Source organism: Lepus europaeus, chromosome 19, assembly GCF_033115175.1.
Source record: "Lepus europaeus isolate LE1 chromosome 19, mLepTim1.pri, whole genome shotgun sequence".
NCBI lineage: Eukaryota > Metazoa > Chordata > Mammalia > Lagomorpha > Leporidae > Lepus > Lepus europaeus.
In genome coordinates, this window is record NC_084845.1 from 71,802,782 (window position 1) to 71,818,657 (window position 15,876).

At 68.4% G+C, this 15,876-nt stretch overlaps 1 protein-coding gene across 1 annotated transcript in view; it reads right to left on the bottom strand.

Moving 5' to 3' along the window:
• GALNS (galactosamine (N-acetyl)-6-sulfatase) overlaps positions 1 to 15,876 on the bottom strand; it is a 31,706-nt gene that overhangs the window by 14,715 nt on the left and 1,115 nt on the right. The window contains exons 2-8 of the mRNA XM_062176289.1: positions 11,420 to 11,543; positions 10,947 to 11,021; positions 10,155 to 10,257; positions 8,347 to 8,490; positions 6,992 to 7,058; positions 4,117 to 4,244; positions 3,677 to 3,816 (exon numbers count right to left, since the gene is read on the bottom strand). Of these exons, the coding sequence (XP_062032273.1) occupies positions 3,677 to 3,816; positions 4,117 to 4,244; positions 6,992 to 7,058; positions 8,347 to 8,490; positions 10,155 to 10,257; positions 10,947 to 11,021; positions 11,420 to 11,543 (781 nt within the window). The remainder of the gene's footprint in view (positions 1 to 3,676; positions 3,817 to 4,116; positions 4,245 to 6,991; positions 7,059 to 8,346; positions 8,491 to 10,154; positions 10,258 to 10,946; positions 11,022 to 11,419; positions 11,544 to 15,876) is intronic.

Genomic DNA, 15,876 nt, shown 5'->3' on the forward strand with positions numbered 1-15,876 from the left:
CAGGGAGGGGACGAGGGGGCACAGGAGGGGACGAGGGGGCACAGGAGGGGACGAGGGGGCACAGGAGGGGGACGAGGGGGCACAGGGAGGGGGACGAGGGGGCACAGGGAGGGGGACGAGGGGGCACAGGGAGGGGACGAGGGGGCACAAGGAGGGGGACGAGGGGGCACAGGGAGGGGGACGAGGGGGCACAGGGAGGGGACGAGGAGGGCACAGGAGGGGGACGAGGGGGCACAGGGAGGGGGACGAGGGGGCACAGGGAGGGGACGAGGGGGCACAGGAGGGGGACGAGGGGGCACAGGGAGGGGGACGAGGGGGCACAGGGAGGGGACGAGGAGGGCACAGGAGGGGGACGAGGGGGCACAGGGAGGGGGACGAGGAGGGCACAGGGAGGGGACGAGGGGGCACAGGAGGGGACGAGGGGGCACAGGAGGGGACGAGGGGGCACAGGGAGGGGGACGAGGGGGCACAGGAGGGGACGAGGGGGCACAGGGAGGGGGACGAGGGGGCACAGGAGGGGGACGAGGGGGCACAGGGAGGGGGACGAGGGGGCACAGGAGGGGGACGAGGGGGCACAGGGAGGGGGACGAGGGGGCACAGGAGGGGACGAGGGGGCACAGGAGGGGACGAGGGGGCACAGGAGGGGACGAGGGGGCACAGGAGGGGGACGAGGGGGCACAGGAGGGGGACGAGGGGGCACAGGGAGGGGGACGAGGGGGCACAGGGAGGGGACGAGGGGGCACAGGGAGGGGACGAGGGGGCACAGGAGGGGGACGAGGAGGGCACAGGGAGGGGACGAGGGGGCACAGGGAGGGGACGAGGGGGCACAGGAGGGGACGAGGGGGCACAGGGAGGGGACGAGGGGGCACAGGAGGGGACGAGGGGGCACAGGAGGGGACGAGGGGGCACAGGGAGGGGGACGAGGGGGCACAGGGAGGGGGACGAGGGGGCACAGGGAGGGGACGAGGGGGCACAGGGAGGGGGACGAGGAGGGCACAGGAGGGGGACGAGGGGGCACAGGAGGGGGACGAGGGGGCACAGGGAGGGGACGAGGGGGCACAGGAGGGGGACGAGGGGAAACAGCACAGGGGGACGAGGGGGCACAGGGAGGGGACGAGGGGGCACAGGGAGGGGACGAGGGGGCACAGGAGGGGACGAGGAGGGCACAGGGAGGGGACGAGGGGAAACAGCACAGGGGGACGAGGGGGCACAGGGAGGGGACGAGGGGAAACAGCACAGGGGGACGAGGGGGCACAGGGAGGGGACGAGGGGAAACAGCACAGGGGGGGGACGAGGGGGCACAGGAGGGGGACGAGGGGGCACAGGAGGGGACGAGGGGAAACAGCACAGGGAGGGGACGAGGGGAAACAGCACAGGGGGACGAGGGGGCACAGGGAGGGGACGAGGGGAAACAGCACAGGGGGACGAGGGGGCACAGGGAGGGGACGAGGGGAAACAGCACAGGGAGGGGACGAGGGGAAACAGCACAGGGGGACGAGGGGGCACAGGGAGGGGACGAGGGGAAACAGCACAGGGGGACGAGGGGGCACAGGGAGGGGACGAGGGGAAACAGCACAGGGGGACGAGGGGGGCACAGGGAGGGGACGAGGGGAAACAGCACAGGGAGGGGACGAGGGGAAACAGCACAGGGGGACGAGGGGGCACAGGGAGGGGACGAGGGGAAACAGCACAGGGGGACGAGGGGGCACAGGGAGGGGACGAGGGGAAACAGCACAGGGAGGGGACGAGGGGAAACAGCACAGGGGGACGAGGGGGCACAGGGAGGGGACGAGGGGAAACAGCACAGGGAGGGGACGAGGGGAAACAGCACAGGGGGACGAGGGGGCACAGGGAGGGGACGAGGGGAAACAGCACAGGGGGACGAGGGGGCACAGGGAGGGGACGAGGGGAAACAGCACAGGGGGACGAGGGGGGCACAGGGAGGGGACGAGGGGAAACAGCACAGGGAGGGGACGAGGGGAAACAGCACAGGGGGACGAGGGGGCACAGGGAGGGGACGAGGGGAAACAGCACAGGGGGACGAGGGGGCACAGGGAGGGGACGAGGGGGCACAGGGAGGGGACGAGGGGAAACAGCACAGGGGGGGGACGAGGGGGCACAGGAGGGGGACGAGGGGAAACAGCACAGGGGGACGAGGGGGCACAGGGAGGGGACGAGGGGAAACAGCACAGGGGGACGAGGGGGGCACAGGAGGGGGACGAGGGGAAACAGCACAGGGGGGGGACGAGGGGGCACAGGAGGGGACGAGGGGGCACAGGGAGGGGACGAGGAGGGCACAGCACAGGAGGGGGACGAGGAGGACACAGGGAGGGGGACGAGGGGGCACAAGGAGGGGACGAGGAGGGCACAGGGAGGGGGACGAGGGGGCACAGGAGGGGACGAGGGGGCACAGGGAGGGGACGAGGAGGGCACAGGAGGGGACGAGGAGGGCACAGCACAGGAGGGGGACGAGGAGGACACAGGGAGGGGACGAGGGGGCACAGGGAGGGGACGAGGGGGCACAGGAGGGGGACGAGGGGGCACAGGGAGGGGACGAGGGGGCACAGGGAGGGGACGAGGAGGGCACAGGGAGGGGACGAGGAGGGCACAGGGAGGGGACGAGGGGGCACAGGAGGGGGACGAGGGGGCACAGGGAGGGGACGAGGGGGCACAGGAGGGGGACGAGGGGGCACAGGGAGGGGACGAGGAGGGCACAGGGAGGGGACGAGGAGGGCACAGGGAGGGGGACGAGGGGGCACAGGGAGGGGGGTGAGGGGGCACAGGGAGGGGGGTGAGGAGGACACAGGGAGGGGGACGAGGGGGCACAAGGAGGGCACAGCACAGGGGGACGAGGGGGGCACAGGGAGGGGGACGAGGAGGGCACAGGGAGGGGGACGCGGGGCACAGGGAGGGGGACAGGTTGGGCTTCCGTGGAGGGGTGCGGCTGCAAGGCCTCGTGTTCTCACTCCCAGGCTGCGTGGTGAGCGTGTTTGTTCTGCATTTATACACAAAGCTTCCAGCTTGTGGGAGTCACGGCTCAGAGGCCTCGCTGACTGCGGGTGGTGGCAGGTGACGGCTCTCAGGAGCTGCCCGTCACCCCACGGTGCTCACGTCTCTGCCCATCCCCCCTTTCCCCTGGGGCTGCCCTGGCTTCTGCCTGTGGGAGGCACAGCCGCTGGGGAGGCTGAGCAGAGCCAGGCGTGGGACAGCATGTCCTGCAGCCAGCATGCTCCGGGCCTGCTGGTGGAGCTTGCTGGGTTCCTGCCACTCGGGACCTTGGACAGCTCTTCCCAGGACGCTGGACTGTAGCCCCCCCCCCAACCGAAGACTGAGGGTGTCACCTCCAGGCGCTGGCACAGCCCGGGCTGCCCGGAGTGGGGAAGCTGGAGGCGCTGGGCTGGGGGGGGGGGGGGCTGGCCAGGCCATGCCCACAGCGCCATTCCTCAGCACCCTGTGCCCACACGTGCCACCCCAGGGCTCCTGTGGCCGGGGCCCCTGCAGCGCCGTGCAGCCTCTCCTGGAGACGACCCTGGCACCTGCCGTGCCCGGGTCCTCCTCCCCGCTAGCACGGCACAGCGCACGCAGGCCTGCGGGCCAGTCCAGGCCGGCTGTGAGCGTGGGCGCTGCCGTGCAGCCTCTCCTGGACACAGGGCCCACGGCAACAGCGGACACCTGCCTTGGTTGGGGGCAGAAATGAGGGCGGCGCCGTTGTCAGATGTGAAGAAGACGAAGGTGTTCTCGGCGATGCGCAGGTCCCGCAGGAGGCCCAGGAGCTTCCCGACGCTGTCGTCAATCTCCCGCACGGCGTCCCCGTACCTGGGGGAGGGGAGGAGCCCACAGGGGGCCAGCAGAGTCAGCGTCACTCAAAGAACAAACAGCACACGGCCGCAGAGGCAGCCGGGGGCCAGGCCGGCCTGCTTCACGGAGACAGGAGGCAAAGTCCAGGTCCAAAGGTCGACTACGGACAAGGCCCGGATCACCCCCACCAGGGCTGGGGGAGCTTCCCACAGGGGTCAGGATTCAGCCTGCAGGTACGGCGCCCGCTGATCTCGGAGGTGATCGGCACGGCAGAAGCCGCACCCCTGGGGGAGGCTGTTTCTCGGAGCAGGGACTCACCGCCCTCGTCGACTGGTACCCAGGAAAGGCTTGGAAGCATAAACAGGTGCATGGGTGGCATCAATGGCCCAGTAGAGGAAGAAGGGGCGCGTTCCCGCATGGCGCCTCTTGACGAAGTCCAGGGCTTCCTGTGGAGAGGACCAGCTGCCCTGCCCACAGCCTGCACCCGGGGCCAGCTGGGCCCACTCCACACCGCCCTGCCCTGCCCACAGCCCACCTGTACCGGGGCCTGCTGGGCCCATTCCACACCGCCCTGCCCTGCCACAGCCTGCACCCGGGGCCTGCTGGGCCCACTCCACACCGCCCTGCCCACAGCCTGCACCCGGGGCCTGCTGGGCCCACTCCACACCGCCCTGCCCTGCCACAGCCTGCACCTGTACCGGGGCCTGCTGGGCCCACTCCACACCGCCCTGCCCTGCCACAGCCTGCACCCGGGGCCTGCTGGGCCCACTCCACACCGCCCTGCCCACAGCCTGCACCCGGGGCCTGCTGGGCCCACTCCACACCGCCCTGCCCTGCCACAGCCTGCACCTGTACCGGGGCCTGCTGGGCCCACTCCACACCGCCCTGCCCTGCCACAGCCTGCACCTGTACCGGGGCCTGCTGGGCCCACTCCACACCGCCCTGCCCTGCCACAGCCTGCACCTGTACCGGGGCCTGCTGGGCCCACTCCACACCGCCCTGCCCTGCCACAGCCTGCACCTGTACCGGGGCCTGCTGGGCCCACTCCACACCGCCCTGCCCTGCCCACAGCCTGCACCCGGGGCCTGCTGGGCCCACTCCACACCGCCCTGCCCTGCCACAGCCTGCACCTGTACCGGGGCCTGCTGGGCCCACTCCACACCGCCCTGCCCTGCCACAGCCTGCACCCGGGGCCTGCTGGGCCCACTCCACACCGCCCTGCCCTGCCCACAGCCTGCACCTGTACCGGGGCCTGCTGGGCCCACTCCACACCACGCTGCCCTGCCCACAGCCTGCACCCAGGGCCTGCTGGGCCCACTCCACACCGCCCTGCCCTGCCCACAGCCTGCACCCGGGGCCTGCTGGGCCCACTCCACACCACGCTGCCTGCCCACAGCCTGCACCCGGGGCCTGCTGGGCCCACTCCACACCGCCCTGCCCTGCCCACAGCCTGCACCCGGGGCCTGCTGGGCCCACTCCACACCTCCCTGCCCTGCCCACAGCCTGCACCCGGGGCCTGCTGGGCCCACTCCACACCACGCTGCCTGCCCACAGCCTGCACCCGGGGCCTGCTGGGCCCACTCCACACCGCCCTGCCCTGCCACAGCCTGCACCCGGGGCCTGCTGGGCCCACTCCACACCGCCCTGCCCTGCCCACAGCCTGCACCTGTACCGGGGCCTGCTGGGCCCACTCCACACCACGCTGCCCTGCCCACAGCCTGCACCCGGGGCCTGCTGGGCCCACTCCACACCACGCTGCCCTGCCACAGCCCACCTGTACCGGGGCCAGCTGGGCCCACTCCACACCACGCTGCCCTGCCACAGCCCACCTGTACCGGGGCCTGCTGGGCCCACTCCACACCACGCTGCCTGCCCACAGCCTGCACCCGGGGCCTGCTGGGCCCACTCCACACCGCCCTGCCCTGCCCACAGCCTGCACCTGTACCGGGGCCAGCTGGGCCCACTCCACACCACGCTGCCCTGCCCACAGCCTGCACCCGGGGCCATCTGGGCCCACTCCACACCACGCTGCCCTGCCCACAGCCTGCACCCGGGGCCTGCTGGGCCCACTCCACACCACGCTGCCTGCCCACAGCCCACCTGTACTGGGGCCTGCTGGGCCCACTCCACACCGCCCTGCCCACAGCCTGCACCCGGGGCCAGCTGGGCCCACTCCACACCACGCTGCCCTGCCCACAGCCTGCACCCGGGGCCAGCTGGGCCCACTCCACACCACGCTGCCCTGCCCATAGCCTGCACCCGGGGCCAGCTGGGCCCACTCCACACCACGCTGCCCTGCCCACAGCCTGCACCCGGGGCCTGCTGGGCCCACTCCACACCACGCTGCCCTGCCCACAGCCTGCACCCGGGGCCAGCTGGGCCCACTCCACACCACGCTGCCCTGCCCACAGCCTGCACCCGGGGCCAGCTGGGCCCACTCCACACCACGCTGCCCTGCCCACAGCCTGTACCCGGGGTCAGCTGGGCCCACTCCACACCACGCTGCCCTGCCCACAGCCTGCACCCGGGGCCTGCTGGGCCCACTCCACACCACGCTGCCTGCCCACAGCCCACCTGTACCGGGGCCAGCTGGGCCCACTCCACACCACGCTGCCCTGCCCACAGCCTGCACCCAGGGCCTGCTGGGCCCACTCCACACCTCCCTGCCCTGCCCACAGCCTGCACCTGTACCGGGGCTTGCTGGGCCCACTCCACACCACGCTGCCTGCCCACAGCCCACCTGCACATGGGGCCTGATGGGCCCACTCCACACCGCCCTGCCCTGCCACAGCCTGCACCTGTACCGGGGCCAGCTGGGCCCACTCCACACCACGCTGCCCTGCCACAGCCCACCTGTACCGGGGCCTGCTGGGCCCACTCCACACCGCCCTGCCCTGCCCACAGCCCACCTGCACCCGGGGCCTGCTGGGCCCACTCCACACCGCCCTGCCCTGCCACAGCCCACCTGTACCGGGGCCTGCTGGGCCCACTCCACACCACGCTGCCTGCCCATAGCCTGCACCCAGGGCCTGCTGGGCCCACTCCACACCGCCCTGCCCTGCCCACAGCCTGCACCCGGGGCCTGCTGGGCCCACTCCACACCGCCCTGCCCTGCCCACAGCCCACCTGTACCCAGGGCCTAAGCAGGCCCACTCCACACCACGCTGCCCAGGCCCAGCAAGGCCTCCAGTACCTCCAGGTAGATCTGGGTGAGGTTGGCTTCCCCTGTCTTTAGATCAATGGGAAATTCTTCGTAAAATCTGAAAACAATACAGATCCACACAGAAACCAGAATTTAGGCCAGGGGAGCCCCTTTGCCCCGACTTCCCTGCCATGAGGCTCACCGAACAGGACAGAAATGCCCCATTCGTGAAAGACATCAAGGCGGATTTGGGACGACGCTGGAGACTGGGTGCCAGGGACCCGGGCCACGTCTGGAGGACAGGGCGGGACGGAGATGGCCCGGGCAGTGACAGCGCGGGCGCGGCTGCCTGGCAGTCCGGTGTGTCCCACAGGTGAGCTACACAGGGGGGAGTCAGCCCTCAACGTCACTGCTCCAGGAGGTGGCGCCCCCTGAGCCACCTGCTCCCCACACTCCAGAGCCTGCTCACACACACCCTGGGGGGCAGCCCTCAGGCCCCAGCCACCACTGCGGGGGACCTGGGCTGTGTTCCCAGACAGGCCCAGCCCAACCCCAGCAGTAACAGGCACTGGGAATTCTGTCTGTTGTCTCTCAAGTAAATAAAAGTAATCTGAAAAAGAAAAAGGTAGTGGGCTGAGCTGTGTGGTCCGCTGAGAACTTCTGCCAAAAGCAAGCGAGGGGCAAAGCCCAGCCCAACAGGCTCCAAGCAAGACCAGGCTGAGGCAGGCTGTGCCCGGGAGGGGCCGTGCCCGGGCCCGGCCCCCAGCTCTCCTGCCGCGACTCCCCCACGTCCACTCAGCCAGGGCTTGCTTCTTGCACAGCTCACAAGTTGGGGTCCGAATCCCACACCCGCGTGCTGCTGCTGCTGCTGTTCTGAACGTCCGGACTCTGGCTGAAGCCAGCTTAGCCCAGGCAGGTGCCCTCGGGTCCGGGCCCGCGGCAGGCACAGGCTGTGAGCGCCCCCTGTCGGGCACTCCGTAGACTCACGGGCTTCTGGGGCTGGCACTGTGCTGTGACTACTGCAGTGCCAGGATCCCCCCGGGCCCAGCTGGAGTCCCAGCTGCTCCCTGCTAATGCACCTGGGAAGGCAGTGGAGCACGGCCCTGGTGCCTGGGCCCCTGCAGCACGCGGGAGACCCAGCTCCTGGCTCCTGGCTTCAGCCTGGCCCAGCCCTGGCTGTTGTGACCATCTGGGGAGTGAAGCAGTGGGTGTAGATCCATCTCCCTCTGTCCCTCTCTCTGCTCTGCCTTTCGGGTGAGTGACTCTAGAACACACGAGGACACAGGCTGCTGACCCAGCGCTCCAGGTCCGCAGCAGGGGCTCTGGAAGCGCCCGTCCTGCTGCGTGCACAGACCAGGGCCGGGCGCCGCTGCTTCGGGGTGGGGAGGGGACAGGAGGGGTGTTACCTGCCGACCATCTCCCAGTCCCTGTACACAGGGATGTTGGGCCTGGCCCTGTTGTCATAAGGTCCAAAGTGACAGTTGGGGGATCCAAACCACTCATCAAATCCGTGCTTCAGGGGGTGGAACTGGGGCCTGTGACCCAGGTGCCTAGAAACAGGAACCCAAGACACTTCAGGGACCCCACACGGGGCCCCCCAAGTTCTGAGCAGTGACAGTCGACCTTCCCAGAACAAGCACCCAGCAAGACACGAAAAACCCTCAGCCCAGGAGAGTGCGGGAGCCCAGGTGCCCGCCTTGCCACAGCCACGGCCTGCAGGATGCCGGGAGGGGCTTGGAGGGGCTTGGGAGACGCACGCGGTGAGGAACCGCCTACCCCGCTGCACCTGCACACCGCCCGCCGCCCGCGTTGTAGTCCATCTGCCTCTCCGGAACCGGGGGAAGTTCCAGGCTGCCTGTGGCACCACTGCCTCCCTCCGCGTCCTCGGGCAGCTGAAGACCAGCTCCGCGCTGAGAGCGGGCGTCCCTGTCGCCCTGCCTGCGCTCACTGGCTGCTGCCCACTTGCTGTGCAGGCCTCCTCTGGCCACACAGGGCCCTCTCGAGTGTCCACCTCCATCAGCACAGATCTCACACAGCCAGGACCCTGCCCGATGGACCTGCAACTCCAGAGCTCACCTTGCATGGCAGCAGGGCCAGCACTGCCCAGGTGGGCAGACAGCAGCTGCGTCCCAGCCCCGGCCACCACTGCCGTGCTCGGGGACATCGTGCAGCCTGTATACAGGCCAGGTGCCGCCCTCCCAGCGCCCAGGTGCTTTGCAAACTCCAGCTCCTCAGTGCTGTGTGGGTGAGGGCCACCTGGGCAGTTCAGACAAAAGCCACCTGACCACACCCCCTACAGACCTGTGACAGCCCTCGGGGATGGGACGCCACCTGATCACAGGGGAGCCCAGGCCTCCCGGAGCTGTGCCCACTGGGCACTGCAGCAGACACAGGGCCACTGTCCCAGGCCTGAGTCCACACAGAACTGGTGCTCCCGGCCCTGGCCAGCTCCTGCGGCCACCATGGTCCCCGGTCCGCGACCCCAGCCTCATGGAGGACATTCCCTGAGTCGACAGCTGGGATCCTGCAGCTGCAGGGCCAGGACCGAGCGCTCTATCCACTCCAAGGCTGCGGGGTCTCCTTGTGGAGCGGCCTTGCCATGCCCTGGTGGCCCTAGGGGCTGGCCGCTGCCGTGGCTCCCCTGCAGGGCCACGCGTGACAGCACGGTCCCGCCCGCTGCCTGGATTCCCAGCACTCATTCTCTGGTAGCTGTCCACCGGGGGCCGGCAGCAGAGCCTGCAGGCCACGGAGCCAAGGCCCCAGGGTGGGAAATCAGGGAGGGCTCTCGGAGGGAAGAGGGCTTGTGGGCCTCACACAGGACAGGCGCTGAGCTGTCCCCAGAGCAGGACAGTGAAAACGGCCCCTGCGCCTGCAGCCCGAGCTTTGGCACACGGTCCTCTCGGCTTCCGGATGCCTCTCAGGGAGTGGGCCGAGCCTCCTCCAGCGGGGACGCCCCTTGTGTGTGCAACAAGAGGCACCGCGGAGTCCGTCGGCGACACCGAGGCAGAGGCAGCCGGGGCACGGGGTGGCGACGGCGCGGTGGGAAGGGGCAGCGGCTGTGCTCACAACTGATGACCCAGCGCCCAAGCCAGCTCTCAGGTGAGCACCCCGAGAGGTCTACACGGACCCGGAGCCCAGAGCTCCCGTTTCCCACCCAGGAATGGAGCAGTGACCCGAGACACGGTGTGGGGGCAAGGCGGGGGCACCCACTCACCACTTGCCGACGATCTTGCTGACATAGCCTGCCTCCCGCAGGAGCTCGGGCAGGAGCAGTTCTGAGTCTGGGATGCCGCCCACGATCTCCTGTGGCGTGTAAGCTGCGGGAGCAACGCCGCCGTGAGCCCCGGGCACGCACAGCAGGCACGCGGCTCGCTCCAGCTGGTGGTGGACACGGGTGGGTGGACAAGGCCGTGGCAAGGATCTGGCACAGCCACCGGGCGCATTCCAGAGCCCCTCCTGCCGGGCTCAGGCCCGTGTCCCACCTGCTCTGTCCAGGGTCTGGAGAACACGCTGTCCCGCCCACAGGTCCTCCTCCACTTCCCTTTCTCAAGGGCCACTGGAAATCCCACGTGACTTCAGGAGAGACTTTTCTGGAAAGCCCATGAAAGCGCTGGAGCACTGTTTCCAGAACATTCCCTGCCGTGGCCCTCGTGCCATCTGGCCTGGGGTTAACAGGGTTAACTGCTCACCACCGAGTGGAGCGGAGCTGCTGGGGGGCGCCGAGCAGGTGCCCAGGGGGCTGGCCTCTACTCCATTCTGACTGGACGAGGGCAGAGAGGGAAGCCGGCTACACTGAGCCCGCACCTCTGCCCTGGGTCCCGCCACGCGCCAGTCTCCTCGCCCCACACACGCGTCTGGGGGAAGTGTGGCAATCTGTCTCAACGTTTCCTTACAACAGAAACGAACTGCAGCCTAGGGCCGCCTGTGGCACTGCTGACCAACGCCCCTGAGCTCCTCTGGTTGTCAGCACCAGCGCTGGCCTTGGGGGGGGACGGGGGAGGCCTACCGTTTCTGGCGTGTGCGTTGGTGGTGTAGAAGCCGTTACGGATGGGCAGCCGCCCGGTGAGCAGAGCTGCCCTGGCTGGGGGTGGGGAGGGGACAGAAACAAGCAGGTGAGAACCGTCCCAGCCGGCCTGGCTGCCCACAGGCCCCACGTGCCCAGCCCATGCAGGGTCAGCATGGACCTTGGGGCCCAAGGCTCAGGCTGGCTCCACAGGGCTCCCAGATAGCCCCAGGCCCGCAGCCCACATGACCGACCCCGGCTATGTCCACCCACCTTCCCAAGTCCTACCAGCTGCCTCCACATTCCTGACACCCCCCCCCCCAGTCTTTCTCCAAGGGTCCTCCCTGACCCACTCAGGGACATCGACTTAGGGAACAGGGCAGCTGCTGCCCCCGAGAGCAGCTTCCACCTGGAGCCCCGCCTGGGGGTAAGGACTGCCCCCCCCACCCCCCAGCAGGCAGCCAGCGCGCACTCACATGGGGAGCAGAGAGGGTTGGCAGAGTAGAAGTTCGGGAACAGCGTCCCTTCTGCAGCCATCCGGTCCAGGTTCGGGGTCTCTCTGGAAGGCTCTCCGTTCACCCCCAGGTCGCCCCAGCCCATCTGCAGGGAGAAGAGCCCAGGGCTTCGCTCTCAGGGGCGTGCACGCACAGCAGGCTCCACCAGCCTCAAAGCTCACCCTGGCCCAGCCCTGGCACGGGCACCCGGCTCACAGCTGGCCGCCTGTGCTCGAGACAGAGACCCCGTGTCTGCGTGCTCACAGCCAGCAGCTTTCAGACACGCTCATCCAGTTCTACATGGACCCACAAGCCTCCAAAGCCTGCCATGCAGGGCTAGGCTCCTAAAGCAAGGGGTGCTCCCGGTGCGTGCCTGGGAGAGGCGCAGACATCCGGAGACCGAGAGCACCCCCACCGCGCCGGGGCCACTCCGCCGGCACCGGGCAGGGCAGCCCATGTGGGGGGAGAGGGCAGCGAGAAAGCAGCACTGGGCGAGAGAGGCCCAGTGGTCACCCCGAGCGAACCCGAGAGTCCGGGTTGCAGCCCGAGACCTGCACCCTGCCTGGCTCCGGCTGCCGACAGAAGCGTGCAGAAGCGGTCTGTCCATGCCACAGGAACCTACTGTGCCGGGAAAGGCAAGAGGTTCCAACACCAGCCGCTGTGAACGCCAACCACCTCCGCGGGGGCCTGGGACCTCAGCCCACCGCCCCTCCCAGGGGAAGCCCCTCGCCTCCCCCCCCCCCCCCCCGTCTCCCCCCTCCGGCTGGGAAGCAGAGTGGCCGGGACTCGGAGCCGGATGCTGGCATCGAACGCCGGCCCCAGGAGATGCGTCTATCCCGAAGTCACCTGACAACAGGAGTCAGAATGAGTCAGACCCTGGGGGGCGGCGGCGAGGGAGGAAGGTGGGCAGGGAGGGCTGGACGGCAGAGAACGGACAGTGTGCCCCCCAGCGGCACAGCCTTGCACCGGCATCCCAAGCTAGGCAGAACCCTTCAGGGCCCCCACTCGCAGGGGACCCGGGGCACTCGGGCCCCAGGCTCCCACCTGTCCTGCTCCAGCCCCAGCCGGCGCTGCCCCTCGTGGCGGAGGGTCCACCCTGGCGCAGGGGCAGGAGCACGGGGCCTTCCTCCTCGCCTCTGCTGTTCAGGGGCCACCACCCCGACCACACTGCAGTGGCCAGGGCTGTGCCGCGAGGCCGCCCTGGCTGCACCCAGCCTGAGCCAGGGTGAGGGCGCGGGCAGTGCACTTGGGGTGCCCAGATACAGGCTGGCAACTGCAGCGTCCACAGGAGCACCCAGGCTGGGAGTGAGGGGCACAGCCGGGACCCCCCGGGAGCCTTCTCGCGGACTGAGCGCTCGGGCAATCCCACCCACCCTGTGCCCGGGCCTCAGAATGAGACCGGAGCGTCCAGACAGCTGAGAACCTGGGGTTCCCAGGGGGTGGCGGTGGAGGCCCCGCCCCATCCCGCGCACCCTGCCCTGGGCCTCCTCGTCTACTCTGAAGCTGCGAGACTCACACGTTCCTGGGACCAAGAACGGGGGCCAAGCTGCCGCCCCTCAGCAGTCGGCAGCTCGGCCCCCGTCTGCGTGGCCTCGTGGGGTGGGCGTGTGGCCCGGCAGCAGAGACGCCGGCACCCGTAACAGTGCCCGGTTCGAGTCCCCTCTCTGGCTCCCGTCTGTGTGGCCTCGTGGGGTGGGCCTATGGCCCGGCAGCAGAGACGCCGGCACCCGTAACAGTGCCCGGTTCGAGTCCCCTCTCTGGCTCCTGGGGTGCAGGGGTGAAGGCTCACATAGCGGGGTCCCGGCCACCAGTGGGGGAGACCTGAACCGAACCCCCGGCCCCTGACTTCGTCCCCGCCCAGCCCAGACGGCCTCAGGCGTGTGGGGAGGTGGGAGGTCTCTGCCTCTGCTGAGCGAGGGCGCTCGTCCAGCTCCCCGCCTCAGCTGGGCACCACCACAGCCTGTAACCCGAGCAATGCAGCCGAGTGGACACCGGGGCAGGGGTGCTGGCCGTGCAGCGGTTTTGCCAAGAGGAGTCACGGGTGTCGTGTGTGCGGCGTCACCGCGGTGGCTCCCCACAGGGAAGCGGAGGGCCCGCGTCTCAGCCTCGAGGTGCGGCACGCGTGACCACCGGGGGCACGCGGGCGGCGAGCAGGGCCCTGGTCAGTGGCTCCGGCAGAGCAGGGGAGGCCCCCGCCCCTGACTCAGCTCTACTGGCCAGCCTTCCCAGCACGCACACCCCGCCTGGGGCCTTGGGGGTCAAGGAGACAACCCTGTACCTTCCTGCCCCCTCAGGAGCCCAGCAGCCCCCAGTGCCCGGCCCCTCCTCCACGCAGGGAGACCCAGGCTGAGAAACGCCGCGGCCCTCCTTGCCGTCTGCTGCGGGACCACGCCAGGGACAGGTGGCCACAAAACGCGCCCACGACAGGCTCTCGAGCTGAGACAGCCGTGTGGTAAGGGCGGCGACAGCCATGGCCGGACCTTCCAAATCCTGATTTTTAAAAAAGATCCGAGGGTTTGGCGCTGTGGTGCAGTGGGTAAAGCACCGGCCTGCAGTGCCAACATCTCATATGGGCACTGGTTCAAGTCCCGGCTGCTCCTCTTCTGATCGAGCTCCCTGATAACGGCCTGGGAAAGCAGTGGAAGATGGCCCAAGTGCTTGGACCCCTGCATCCACGTGGGAGACCAGGAAGAAGCTCCTGGCTCCCGGCTTTGGATCAGCGCAGCTCCAGCAGTTACAGCCATTTGGGGAGTGAACCAGTGGATAGAAGATCTCTCTAAGAAATAAACTAACATTAAAAAAAAGACTCTAAGCAAAATGACAGAGCCAGGAAGAGAAGTGTCTCCCATCCGCTGGTTCACTTTCCAAATGGCGGCAACAGCTGTGCCAGGAACTCCACCCAACCTCCGTGTGGGTGCAGGGACTGGAGTCCCTGAGTCGTCACCCTCTGCCTCCCAGGCATGCTGGCAGGGTCTGGATGGGCAGCGGATTAGCCCAGGACTCTGACGACCGTCCCTATGATGACCGTCCCTATGACGACCATCCCGACTGTCCCCCTGATGACCATCCCTATGACGACCGTCCCTATGATGACCGTCCCTATGATGACCGTCCCTATGATGACCGTCCCCTGACGACCATCCCTATGACGACCATCCCTATGACGACCATCCCTATGATGACCGTCCCCTGACGACCATCCCTATGACGACCGTCCCTATGACGACCGTCCCTATGATGACCGTCCCTATGACGACCATCTCTATGACGACCGTCCCTATGACGACCGTCCCTATGATGACCGTCCCTATGACGACCATCACTATGACGACCGTCCCTATGACGACCATCCCTATGACGACCGTCCCTATGATGACCATCCCTATGATGACCGTCCCTATGATGACCGTCCCTATGATGACCGTCCCTATGATGACCGTCCCCTGACGACCATCCCTATGACGACCATCCCTATGACGACCATCCCTATGACGACCATCCCTATGACGACCGTCCCCTGACGACCATCCCTATGACGACCGTCCCTATGACGACCGTCCCTATGATGACCGTCCCTATGACGACCATCCCTATGATGACCGTCCCCTGACGACCATCCCTATGACGACCGTCCCTATGACGACCGTCCCTATGATGACCGTCCCTATGATGACCATCCCTATGATGACCGTCCCCTGATGACCATCCCCTGATGACCATCCCTATGATGACCGTCCCCCGACGACCATCCCTATGATGACCGTCCCTATGATGACCGTCCCCTGATGACCATCCCTATGATGACCGTCCCTATGATGACCATCCCTATGATGACCGTCCCTATGATGACCGTCCCCTGATGACCATCCCTATGATGACCGTCCCCCGACGACCATCCCTATGATGACCGTCCCTATGACCGTCCCCTGATGACCATCCCTATGATGACCGTCCCTATGACGACCATCCCTATGACGACCATCCCGACTGTCCCCATGATGACCGTCCCTATGATGACCGTCCCCTGATGACCATCCCTATGATGACCGTCCCTATGATGACCGTCCCCCGACGACTGAACCCTGACAACCATCCTCCCGATGATCGTCTCCCCATGACCGTCGCCCCAGTGACCATCCCCCAATGACCGCCCCCTGACGAGGGATGTGGGCAGTGTGGTGGCAGCTGAATTTGTGGCAGCACCACGCCCCCCCCAGCCCTGTTCACAGGAAGGGGGGGCCTCCCAGGGGAGGGGCTCTGTCACGGGGTCTCGGCCCCCAGCCTTGGGGATCCCTCCTCCACATTCCATACACTCACTCAGGAGCACCACAGAGCATCTGCCGAGCCGCGGCACGCTGTGCTCTGAGTGACGGCTCGGCGGCGGGCCCCTGGACGTGGCAGAGGCCGCAGCCACACGCTCGTGGCTCCCGCACGTGGAC